Raw genomic sequence first — 10,900 nt, 5'->3', positions numbered from 1 at the left:
AGCTCTAAGCCAGCCTACACCAGCTCTAAACCAGCCTACACCAGCTCTAAGCCAGCCTGCACCAGACGCTGTCCTCAGGGTTGGTAAAGGCGTGATAGGCAATGGTAAGTCAATGGAACGTCACCTTTGGGGTACAGATGGAAATAGGAATAATAGCAGTCATCAGAGGTGCTGAAACTATTGTGCAGACATAAAGCAGTAAGGCCTGTTAGAGCAGGCGAGATGCCTGGCAAGGGAAAAACCACCAGGCTTGTACGGCAGGGAATACGTGGGAAAAGCGGACATGAGAGAAGTAGGCAGATATGTCAAAAAGCCAGGTTACATGTATCCTGGCTCACACGCTCCTATGGGGAGGACAGTACCCAGCTAACCCACCCCAGCCATGGAGGGCAATATGCAGATCTGACATCAGCGCAGTCAAGGGCTGCCCATGAGAGAGTGAAGTGGTGGCCCGTCTGCCTCAGTCACTTGCCTCTCCCCGAGGGTTATCCAATGACAGCAATAGCTACCCGCTTTGAGGCTGGCCCCCGCCAGGTGTAGGCACACAGAGATGCTACAGTTACTGACCTGCACAGTGAGGCCACGCAGTTGGGACGTGTGCCGGGTGCATGATTATTGTGATTGTGCAAGAAATGTTATTCTGCTTATCCAGGCACTAGGCAAATTCATCTGCTCTGTCTTTCACAGAGAGGTCTTTCTGCTGCTGCCCATCCCCGTAGTGTCAAATAGGTCCAGAATTCCCTTTGCTGACATGACGATGACAGAAATGAGGAATTCTAATGTGTTGTCAAAGCAACAGTTGTAACCATGCTTATGGAGAATATTCAGAAGTCAGAACTAAAATTCATTAGTTCTGATTCATCCAGGGTTTGAGCTCAGGTGGATATAGGTGGCCTGACATCTCCCTTGTTAAAATAAAGTAGGCAGACGGTACAAAAAGAAGCCAGATTCCCATTTGCTGAATACTTACCCAGTGCATTGTTTCCAGCTGTCACAGGCTCGCTGATACAAGGCAATGCCCTCCAAGGCGCAGTCGGAGATGTGCCACTTGATAGTGGAGGTCCAGATGCAGGTGGAGGCCTGCTAGGAGGTCTCCTTGGTGGTGGTGGCGGTGGTGGCCTACTTGGGGGCTTACTTGGTGGAGGTGGCGGTGGAGGAGGGCTGCTTGGCGGGATTACTGGTGGCTTGCTTGGTGGAGGGGGTGGTGGTGGTGGACTGCTTGGTGGGCTTACAGGTGGCCTGCTTGGTGGAGGTGGTGGCGGAGGTCTCCTTGGCGGTGGTGGCAATGCTTATGGCGGAGGCCTACCTGGGGCTGGTGGTTATGTTCCTGGAGGGAGTCCCCCCAATGGCCTTGCTGGAGGATTGCTAGGAAAAGGAGGTCTGCTGGGTGACGGAGGTCTACTTGGTATCCTCGGGGAAGGAGGTTTGCTCAGCACCGTCCAGGGGCTCACAGGGTAAGGAACGCACTGCAAAGGTCTCTGCACAGAGGTGGCAACGAGCCCACTGCACGGTCACGGGCAATAATGTAGTACGGCTCAGGAGCAGCCGGTAAACTCTAGGAGGTTCAGAGTTGAAACCTCTCTAGCTTAGAAATTGGGCTGGAAATCCCACAAGATTTCCACTGCTTCTGGAAGGGTCAAAAATACAGCAGTAACGTCCTGTATCCAGGATAGTATATTGAAGAGCATTTCAGTACTTCTGTGACCCCTACCAGCTGAAAGCAGGAAGCAAATAGGCGTGCACAAATGCAAGAGCTACATTGAACTACTGGGTATAATTTTTCTATCCAATTATCACCGGGTTTGCAAGGTTCCCATGGTGACTTGAGAGATGTGTATGTTGGGAGCTAGGTTTTGAGAGAATTTGGTTCCTTAAGGTTCTGTCTCCATTGGCACTTACTTTACTTCAGTGGAGGCATTTTAAAATTATTCTGATGACATGATTTTGCTATGCACAGAGGGCATCATTTAAAACCTTGTTTAACCATTTGAGATCCTTGTTTTAGAGAAAGTGCTAATGTAACCCTAGAGCAATGTATCTTTAAACAGTTTTGAAACAGTTATGCATTAGTTCAAAAGCTCTTTAAAGGAGGTCAGAAGACACCATTTGTATGCTACATTTCTAAGTCGTTTCTTGAGACTTGCCCTCCCAGTCAGTCACTTGCTCACGATCCCTCTTTGCATCCTGCAGGTTGAGAATTGTGGAACTAACGCTCCCCAAAGTATCTGTGAGACTCCTACCAGGGATTGGAGTCCGCCTGGACTTGTATACTAGAGTGGCAATCAATGGTAAGAGGTGAGTAGGGTCTCGTTCACTCCGGACAGCTAGTAAAATCAGCACCTCCACTGGGCATTCTCTAGCCCCTGACCCGGGGGTGGGGAATCATTCCGGAGGGAAGTGTCAGCTTCGAGGCCAGTCAAACACAAGTCACTGAATGACGCAAGGGGCTCAGACTCTAAGGGTGGGAGGGATAGCTCAGTGGTTTGAGCATTGGCCTGCTAAACCCAGGGTTGTGAGTTCAATCCTTGAGGGGGCCATTTAGGGACCTGGGGTAAAAATCTGCCTGGGGATTGGTCCTGCTTTGAGCAGGGGGTGGGACTAGATGACCTCCTGAGGTCCCTTCCAACCCTGATAGTCTATGATTCTATAACTCCTGTGAAGTGAAGTAGAAGCAGAGGGATGTGGGACGGGCGTTGATGCAGCAGGCAGGCCTAGGAGGAGCCCTCAGACTCAGCCAGAGTTTGGCCTCAGAGCCATGGCAGCTCCATCACACTGTTAAGGACGTTGGGGATGCACTGCCCTCTACCCTGGCCAGCTATACTGGGGAGGAGGTTGGGCCATGGTGCTACCTTCACTCCCCATTTTAGGTAGCAAGCTCCTGTCTTTCCCATCATATCCAAGCACTGACAGGTTTCAGTGCCTGTGCTCTGCCGTGGGACTGCGTCCATCCCTGGGCAAGGGTGAAAGGATGGAGGCTTCTGCGTATCAGGAGGCAGCCGCTGGTTGGGGACAGAGTCCATCAGTCTCCACTTGGAGGAGATCCTTTGTCTTGACGTTGCTCTTGTCGTCTTGTGCAGCCTCCTAGGTTTGCTTGACATTGCAGTGGAAGTGAACATCACGTCGAAAGTCAGACTGACCATGGATGGCACAGGCTACCCCAAGCTGGTGATTGAGAGCTGCGATACCCTTCTCGATGGTATTAAAATCAGAATCCTTAGAGGGTAGGTGCAAAAGGTATTTAAACTGACCATAGTGCTGATGGTATTATGAACATGCACTGATGACCTTCAGGGCCATATCTTCTGAACTGCAAATGCAGCTGCATGTATTAAAATGTGTTTACATTTTTGTGCCTAATTTGCATGTGTGATGGTGACCATTGTGGTAAGTTAAGGATGTAGCTGGTCACATACATATGCAATTAACAAAACCAATATTATTTGGAGGTTACGCAATATGCATTTACAAGACAGTGGTCGCTACGGAAAAGTTGGCACTTACTAGAGTTACCGCAGAGTGGTGTGTGAGATGCTCCAGTTATTCCATAAGGAAATACGTCTATATTTCCTATTCTTCTCTTGGATTCCTTTACCACTGTGTGTGTTCTGAGATACACAACATTTCACATACACAGCACAGTCCCCTCCTGGGACAAGGTAGTTTCTTTTAAAGACATGAATACTTTAAAAAGGTTAAACCGTAGTACATACAGCTCAGTGGCAAACCTCTCGTTTGCTTCTATGGGATGAGCATTTGGTTCATCACAGCATTCAAAATCAAAACTTCCACAAAGCACGTAACTGCTTTATACTGCTGTCTTATTGGCAGGGCCGTTACTTCCAGAGGTCCACACCGGTACTCATCGGGTACTATTAATCCATAGTTCTGTTGTTCAACAAGATACTTTTATTCCTTTCCAACATTTTTCATCCTCTTGTTTTATTTTTCTCAGCCTGCTCCCAATTGTGGATAATTTATTGGCGCGGGTCCTTAACAGATTGCTTCCTGAATTGGTAAGTCCAAAAAGAGAGTATGTTAGTGCTTCACATAACTACAGCCATGCTCCAAAATGTCTTTTGAATGTTTTAAACAAGCAAATATTTTAATCTTTCTCAAAAAATTATCCTCTGTTAGACGATCTTTGAGAAATGTAAAGTGTAGCCCTTTCCCAAACAGTTTGCTCCTTGATTCTCCTTCTGACTCCCTAATATTCACAAAGAAGGGAGAAGAGAATAAATCCACAGTAGAGAGGGGTTCCGGCTATAGCATTCAGATTTCATACACCCTAGAGGTTAGATCCAGGGTTTTGGTTCAACCCGTTATAAAAGCAGAAGCCATTAGTAAAGTTTCAATCCTGACCTAGGCTTGTATTCAAAACCCACCATTCCTTCAAAGTTCAGGGTCTTTGGGGCCAGAGTTTTGGTTTGGGTCCAGCTCCAATTCTACCCTAATGATGTATCAGAGAATGTACCAGCTCTGTTGAAAACATCCCTTCTTTGGAAAACTCTGAGTTTAGAGTGAGCCTGATACATAAAGGGGCAAATTTACTGAGGGAGCAATGAGGGAGCCTGTGAAAATGCGCATCACAGCCCCAGTCCTGCCCCATTCATATCCGTGACAGTGTTTCCATTGAGCAGGATCAAGCCCCCATGCCCGGTGCCTACAGAATCCCAGAAGTCTGTTAAGGGCATGTCTAGCTGCCTGTCTGCGCTTGCAGTGCTGGTTTGGGATGTCTGGCGATGCAGGATGGGCCACGCTCAGATCCAGTGGGTGGAAGAATTGTGCCTTCCTTTGAGATTCTGGGCTAGAGTATCTGAACCAATTTTACTCAAGCTGTTCATAGCTCTTAATAATCTTCCTGGCTAGTTTAATGTCTGGGGTGTGTGAATCCCTGTCCCCTTCCTCTGAAGGGCTTGGGATTCAAGGATCCAGCTTTGGCCCATCTGTAATTAACATGAATGGTGGCTTTCCTTGTATGGGGAAGGGCGTGTAGCAAGCTCCAGGGGCCAGATCCTCAGCTGATTCATGCTGATTTACACCAGCTAAGGGTCTGGCCACAGGCACTGCACTAAAGGGTTTCGATTTGTCCGGGACACGTTGCTACACTGTTAGTTGCGTTCGCCAGTCTGACTTTGAGCGAGAGCCTGGTTCCTGGGAACGCCTCACCAAAGCATTGACTCTTACAGCTGTGCCCGGTGGTCGATGTTGTCCTTGGCCTTGTCAACGATGAGCTGGGCCTCGTGAACTGTAAGTCTCTGGTGGTATCGTTGCTTCTCTTTCCCCAAGCGCCAAGTCCGTTCCCCATGTTCCCTTGGGACTATTCGCACAATACACAGACCCGAGGAGACAATGAATCCTCAGGGCAAAAGGTGCTCATTAAATCCATACCCTGCTCTGCCCCTCGACATGAGACCTTCAAGGAGCTCCCTTGCTCTGACCCTGCACACTACATATAGGGTCAGGCACAGAGCAGAACGCCAACTCACACAGGGTAGTGCCTCCTATGCATACACCCCCTCCTGCCCCCCAAATCCCTCCCTTTCCCCAGCCTTTCTCCACTAGCCAGACAACCTCTGCACTCACCAAAGTGGGGGCACGATTTACCCTAAGATAATATCTGGAGTTGGATCTGGATATCCCCTTTCCAGAAGGTCACGGTTTTTGTTCACTTCTGAGATGTGGATTTCTCTGGGTCTGGCACCAGACTACCCCAGTGCTGGGGGGGGGGGGACGGGGGTGTTCAGGGTTGTTCTGGCTGGAGTCCTCCTCCACTTCCAGCAATGGAAAACACTGGTGGCCTGGAGCCTCCATCCACAGTACTGCCTGGTGCCAAGAGTCATTCTGGGACTCTCTGCAGGGTGTTTGAGTTGGCTGCTCCGAACACCCGAGCTCAGGGATGTTTGTGGGAGATAGTGGTGCTAGGTCGTAGAGTTGCATCCAAACCCAAATGATGATCACTAGCTTTCTTTCTATTTCAATGCAGCCCTGGTGCCCCTGGGTGTACTGGGAAGCATCCAGTATACTGTATCAAGCCTTCCGCTAGTAACTGGCCAGTTTCTGGAAGTTGATTTAAATGTAAGTCCTGTTCTTGTTATTTGTACCCATGGGCTGTGATGTTTCTTGTCGTTGCAGTGACTGATCCTCCTGCAGTTCAGGGGGGGGGGAGTCCTAGGGGACCCCACTAGCCCTTGAGCAGTGAATTCACTGGAAGCTGTTGTTCACTGTGTGAAAGGCTCCCGTCGACAATGGCTTTAGGTCGTGCTCTCTGTGCTCTGATCGTCTTCCTATTGAAGCCATTGGAGAAAATTCCCATTGACTTTAATGGCTCAGGATCAGACCCTATATCACACCAGCTGTTACCATTCTCCTGTTTTTAATTAATACAATTCTGGAGAGAGGTCGGAACAGCCGTCTAACAGATTCTGAGCCAGAGTTAGTTAAACGGGAAATTATTTCATGACAATTCCTAACCAAATGAACCTAAAGTTAGCATCAAACAAAAATATCATGTGCAGCATTTCTGGAAGTTTCTAACTCGTTCTCCTGGGCTTTCAGACTGTAGTTGGGCGGGTAGCAGGAGGCCTCGTTGACTACCCACTGGGCAAACCAGAAGCTGTCCCCATGCCACCAATGCCACAGATGGCAGACACCGCCTCCTCCCAGCTTGGGCTCTCTGTAAACTTCCTTGGCTCTGTGATAGCTCTCCTGCAGAAGCAAGGGGCTCTTGATCTAGACATCTCGGATGGAATGGTGAGTAGCAAACCAGCCACGTGGGGACTTCACTAACCCTTTTTAGCTTTGGAATTAAGAAGAGATGATAGGCTAATGTGGGATGGCAGTGGGTATATAAGGTTTTAGCAGCAAATTATCAATCGCCAGGAATGCTACTTACTCAGGCAGAGAAATGAAAAATGCAGGATTATCTGGTTAACGCTCCAGGTGTGTTGTTAATGCTGCAAAGAAAGGGGTAGACACGGGTCACATGATGGATACGGGTCACTGAATTATTTCTTTATTTGTCACAGTTTCCTGAGCTTCCTCCACTAACAACATCGACCCTTGGAGCCCTGGTTCCCGCGGTTAGTGAGTTCTAGCGTTATACTTTACAACAAATACTCTGGTGATGGGGGCCATAAATGTACTGGGAGGGGAGAGGAGGGGGAGAGGATAGAGAAATCCACTTCCTTTCCCTTGCGGGGGGCGGGGAGAGAGGATAGAGAAATCCACTTCCTGTCCCTTGCGGGGGGGCGGGGAGAGAGGATAGAGAAATCCACTTCCTTTCCCTTGCTTATTAAGGGCCTGATCCAATGCCCACTGGAGCTAATGGCAGGAATCCCATTGACTTCAGTGGACTTTAAATCAGACTCTAAAGTCCAAAACACAGTGGACTAGAGCTGGGCTTATGAGGTGGCCTCTTTGCACTGTTCTGGTGGCGCAATGGAGCTGCCCCATCTGTCGTAACATGATAGTTACAGGCCCTGATCTGCAGGTGATGCTCTCAATTCAGCCCTGGACTTCAATGGTTGATGCATTCACTATGCCTGGTTCTTCTCAGCATTACTCCGGGTTTAATCTATTTAAATCAATGGAGTTGCACCTGGAGTAAAGCAATAACGAAGCTGGCCCCCTTATTCACAGTTACCTGTATGTACTGAAATTAATCTAGCTGCATTGTACGGAATTCCTGCTTACCCTGATTTCATAATACAGCCCAGCCTAGGTGTTACAATCCTGCTCCCTGGAACTCCACACCTATGTTCTTGAATTTCCACAGGTTTACCAGAAGTTCCCTGAGCCACAGCCACTGGTGCTGAAAGTTACAGTCCCTGAAACTCCCAGGGTGACCTTGAAAAAAAATCAAGGCTGGATACAACTCACTGCTACCACGGAAGTGCTGGTTTCCCAGCCCAATGATGCCCACCAGTCCCTGTGTGTTCTAAATATTGTACGTATTGAAAACGAGCCACAGCACAAATACTGAAACTCCCTCTGCAGTCACACAAGTTCTGTCAATGGGCTGTTGTTTGAGGGTCAAATCTGCTGCTCTCATTCCTCTGCAATGGGATGCACCAGTTAAGGGCACACACATCTCTGCTCTACACTCGAGATGAGCGGCTGCTTTCAGCCGTCATGAGTGAGGGCAGGAAAAAGGCAGCTTCCGAGACTGACTGACTGACTTTTGTTTCCTAATTGCAGGATGCTGCTTTGTTGGCCCACTTCTCTGTTGAAAACAACAAACTGAAGATCAGTGTCAGTCTTGACAAGTATGAAGCTTTTCATCACGTCTTGGCCTTAGTTCAGTGATCAGGGTGGGAGGGGGAGGAAAAAGGACCCTGTGTATTAATTCACACAGCACCTTCTTAGAGATGTGCCCATTTGGAAGTTGCTGGTAAAATTCAATTCATTGACTCTTTTCCTTTCTCTGCAGGACTCGTCTCTCCTTGGCTTCCTCCTCCATTGGCAAATTTGATGTAAGAGCATAGGTTGCTTCAGCACCGTGTGCAATCCACTGAAGGAGGCCACGTGCTAACCAATATTGGCTCTAGCAAGACAAGGGTTGATTAGAATGTAAAATTGGTGTCACTTTTATACAATATATTCTATTGCCTCTAGATGGATTTATTTCATGGGATGATCCATGGGCAATCTTCATGCAAATACTGTAAATTACTGTTTATAAGACGTGGGTATGATAAATGTGTTATTAACACTGGGATATATTGGGACAATGGTGAGTGGGGCAGTAATTACCCTTTATTTAATTCACTCACTACTATTCCTGAAGCCTTTTGATCACTAAAAGTGCTTATGTTAATGCTTACGTTAATTCCACAATCAGGGCCGGCTCCAGCATTTCTGCTGCCCCAAGCAAAAAAAAAAAAAAAAAAAAGCGATTGCGATCGGCGGCGGCAATTGGGGGTGAAAAAAAAAAAAAGCCGCGATTGGCGGCGGCAGGTCCTTCGCTCCTAGAGGGAGTGAGGGACCTGCCGCCCCCAAATTGCCGCAGGTGCCGCCCCCCTCCCTTGGCCGCCCCAAGCACCTGCTTGTTAAGCTGGTGCCTGGAGCCGGCCCTGTCCACAATGAAAAGTGTTTGCTTTGTAGCCTTAAATTCTCCACCTAGTTTTCCATCTCTTTCATTCTTTAGAGAAGAGGGGTGTTTTGATCTCCATAAGTTGTGCTAAAAACATCTCATTAGCTTCCCCAGCGATGGGGGAGACACATCGCACTCTGAGAGAGAGGACAGAAGGAAAATTCAGGAGCAATCACAGGATTTTCATTTCTTAGCTTAACTGAAGATAAAGTTTGTTTGACTTCCAGAGAAGGTTAATTGCAGAGAATCACTTAGCGCTAAGTGCCAATTGATCTAAGGAATGGCATTAATTTTGGACCAAATAATGACTGCATAATCCATGAAACAGTGCGGCACTCTGATCCTGCAGCACAAAGAGGGACTGAGCTACAGAACTCTGGAGTAGGCGTTGGGCCAGACTCTGTTGTAGTTAAATCCAGAAGAGACGCATTGACCCCATGTAACTGAAATCTGAATCCTGGTCCATCGTTTAGTGAATAAGCATCTCCATTAAATCACTTCTGTCCCTGATGCAGGTCTCGCTTTGGGAGTCGCTGGTTGGCAAGATTTTTGATGTTGCCTTCCTGCCAGCACTGAACAGTAAGGACAGCTTTATTTTTCATTCAGATGCTCATTTGCAGCAGACTCAGCTGTACACAATATAATGGTTTATATGTTTTCAATTTGCGTTAGCTGCACACAGTAGAACCTACTGGAGCTAATTTGTACTAAAGATGGTGAGACCCATGGCAGATGATTGAATTTTGTCCGTGAAGGAAGAAACACAATAATAAAACAAAGCAGACATACTGCATTGCAGAATTGACTTTGTGCATCCATTTGGATGACTGCTATTTCGTAGTGTGCTAGAAAAAGTAGCATAGTATATTTTGCAAAAGCAATGAAGTCCTGGTGACGTGACTCACAACAGAACTCTGCTTTGCTTGCAGTCATCTGAATGAATGGAGAGTTCGTTTTAAAAAAACATAGTGAGGCTAATTGCCACTGAGTGAGCTGAGAACAGAGCGCGAAATTAAACAAGGACTCCAATTTCCGTCAGCCTGGAAAGCTAAGTCTGATTTCTGTTCTTATCTGCAGGTGTGTTAGGAGGAGGCATTCCTCTCCCCAAACTGATGAACATCGACTTTAGTAATGCTGATATTGATGTCATTGAAGTAAGTGTTTTGACACGGCAGTGTTTTTCCTGTACCATCTCATTAGTCCTGCTTTCCTCTAGATTCTCAGAATAGTTCGCTACAAGAAAGACTGTGTCCATTATTTGAAAAGAAAATGTTTCAATATGGCCCAACATTGGAGCAGGGACAACGTAATTTTTCAAAGGTAACATCTCGCCTTACTGACTGGATTCTCTGCTCAACACGAACAGGACACCAGGTTCTTACAGGGACCCACATAACTGGCCTTAATGGGATTCACGTTGTCAGGTCTTCCCACAGTCAGTCTTGCTGAAAGTTCACTATAGTGGATTCCACTGACAGGAATATCAGGCAAAGGAATAGATCCGGGTATGAAACAACAAAAACAAATAATGTTGTTTGTGTAAGGAATTGAGCTAAGCACTTTTGATTACTTGTTTTGTTAGGATCTTCTTGTGTTATCAGCATGAGTCAGTGAAGCCAGATTGGAAGAGTCCCTCACATTTATACCTCTCCCACCTGAAAAACAGACAGGCTCCGGCTTGACTGCAGAGGCCTGAACAATGTTTCTCTTCGTACCTGGAATATTGAAACAACACCTTGGGCCTTCCCAAAAACCAAGTACCACCAGTTGCTACTTTGATTAAAGCCTAGACTTAGTGGAATCAACATG

The 10,900-nt window shown here is 47.3% G+C and overlaps 1 protein-coding gene across 1 annotated transcript; it reads left to right on the top strand.

The window, feature by feature from the left end:
* The first annotated feature begins 222 nt into the window (after positions 1-222).
* BPIFB4 (BPI fold containing family B member 4) lies at positions 223-10,697 on the top strand. Its single transcript, XM_054045937.1, has 16 exons — positions 223-292; positions 989-1,282; positions 1,361-1,454; positions 2,191-2,295; positions 3,078-3,221; positions 3,953-4,013; positions 5,187-5,247; positions 5,984-6,075; positions 6,556-6,750; positions 7,026-7,079; positions 7,775-7,945; positions 8,197-8,264; positions 8,429-8,471; positions 9,607-9,670; positions 10,169-10,245; positions 10,674-10,697. Exons 1-16 carry the CDS (start codon positions 223-225, stop codon positions 10,695-10,697), a joined length of 1,617 nt encoding a protein of 538 aa, XP_053901912.1.
* The last annotated feature ends 203 nt before the right edge of the window (positions 10,698-10,900 follow it).

The sequence above is a fragment of the Malaclemys terrapin genome, chromosome 12 (genome assembly GCF_027887155.1).
Source record: "Malaclemys terrapin pileata isolate rMalTer1 chromosome 12, rMalTer1.hap1, whole genome shotgun sequence".
Lineage (NCBI taxonomy): Eukaryota > Metazoa > Chordata > Testudines > Emydidae > Malaclemys > Malaclemys terrapin.
The sequence above is the reverse complement of the archived record's forward strand: the minus strand, read 5'-3'. Positions and strand labels throughout refer to the sequence as shown.

Bases quoted from the DNA above. Each gene is read 5' to 3' on its own strand.
- BPIFB4 (XM_054045937.1), top strand. From the start codon at position 223: ATGCCTGGCAAGGGAAAAACCACCAGGCTTGTACGGCAGGGAATACGT. The intron at 293-988 runs GTAGGCAGATAT...CATTGTTTCCAG, and splicing joins GAAAAGCGGACATGAGAGAA to CTGTCACAGGCTCGCTGATA. The intron at 8,265-8,428 runs GTATGAAGCTTT...CTTTCTCTGCAG, and splicing joins ATCAGTGTCAGTCTTGACAA to GACTCGTCTCTCCTTGGCTT.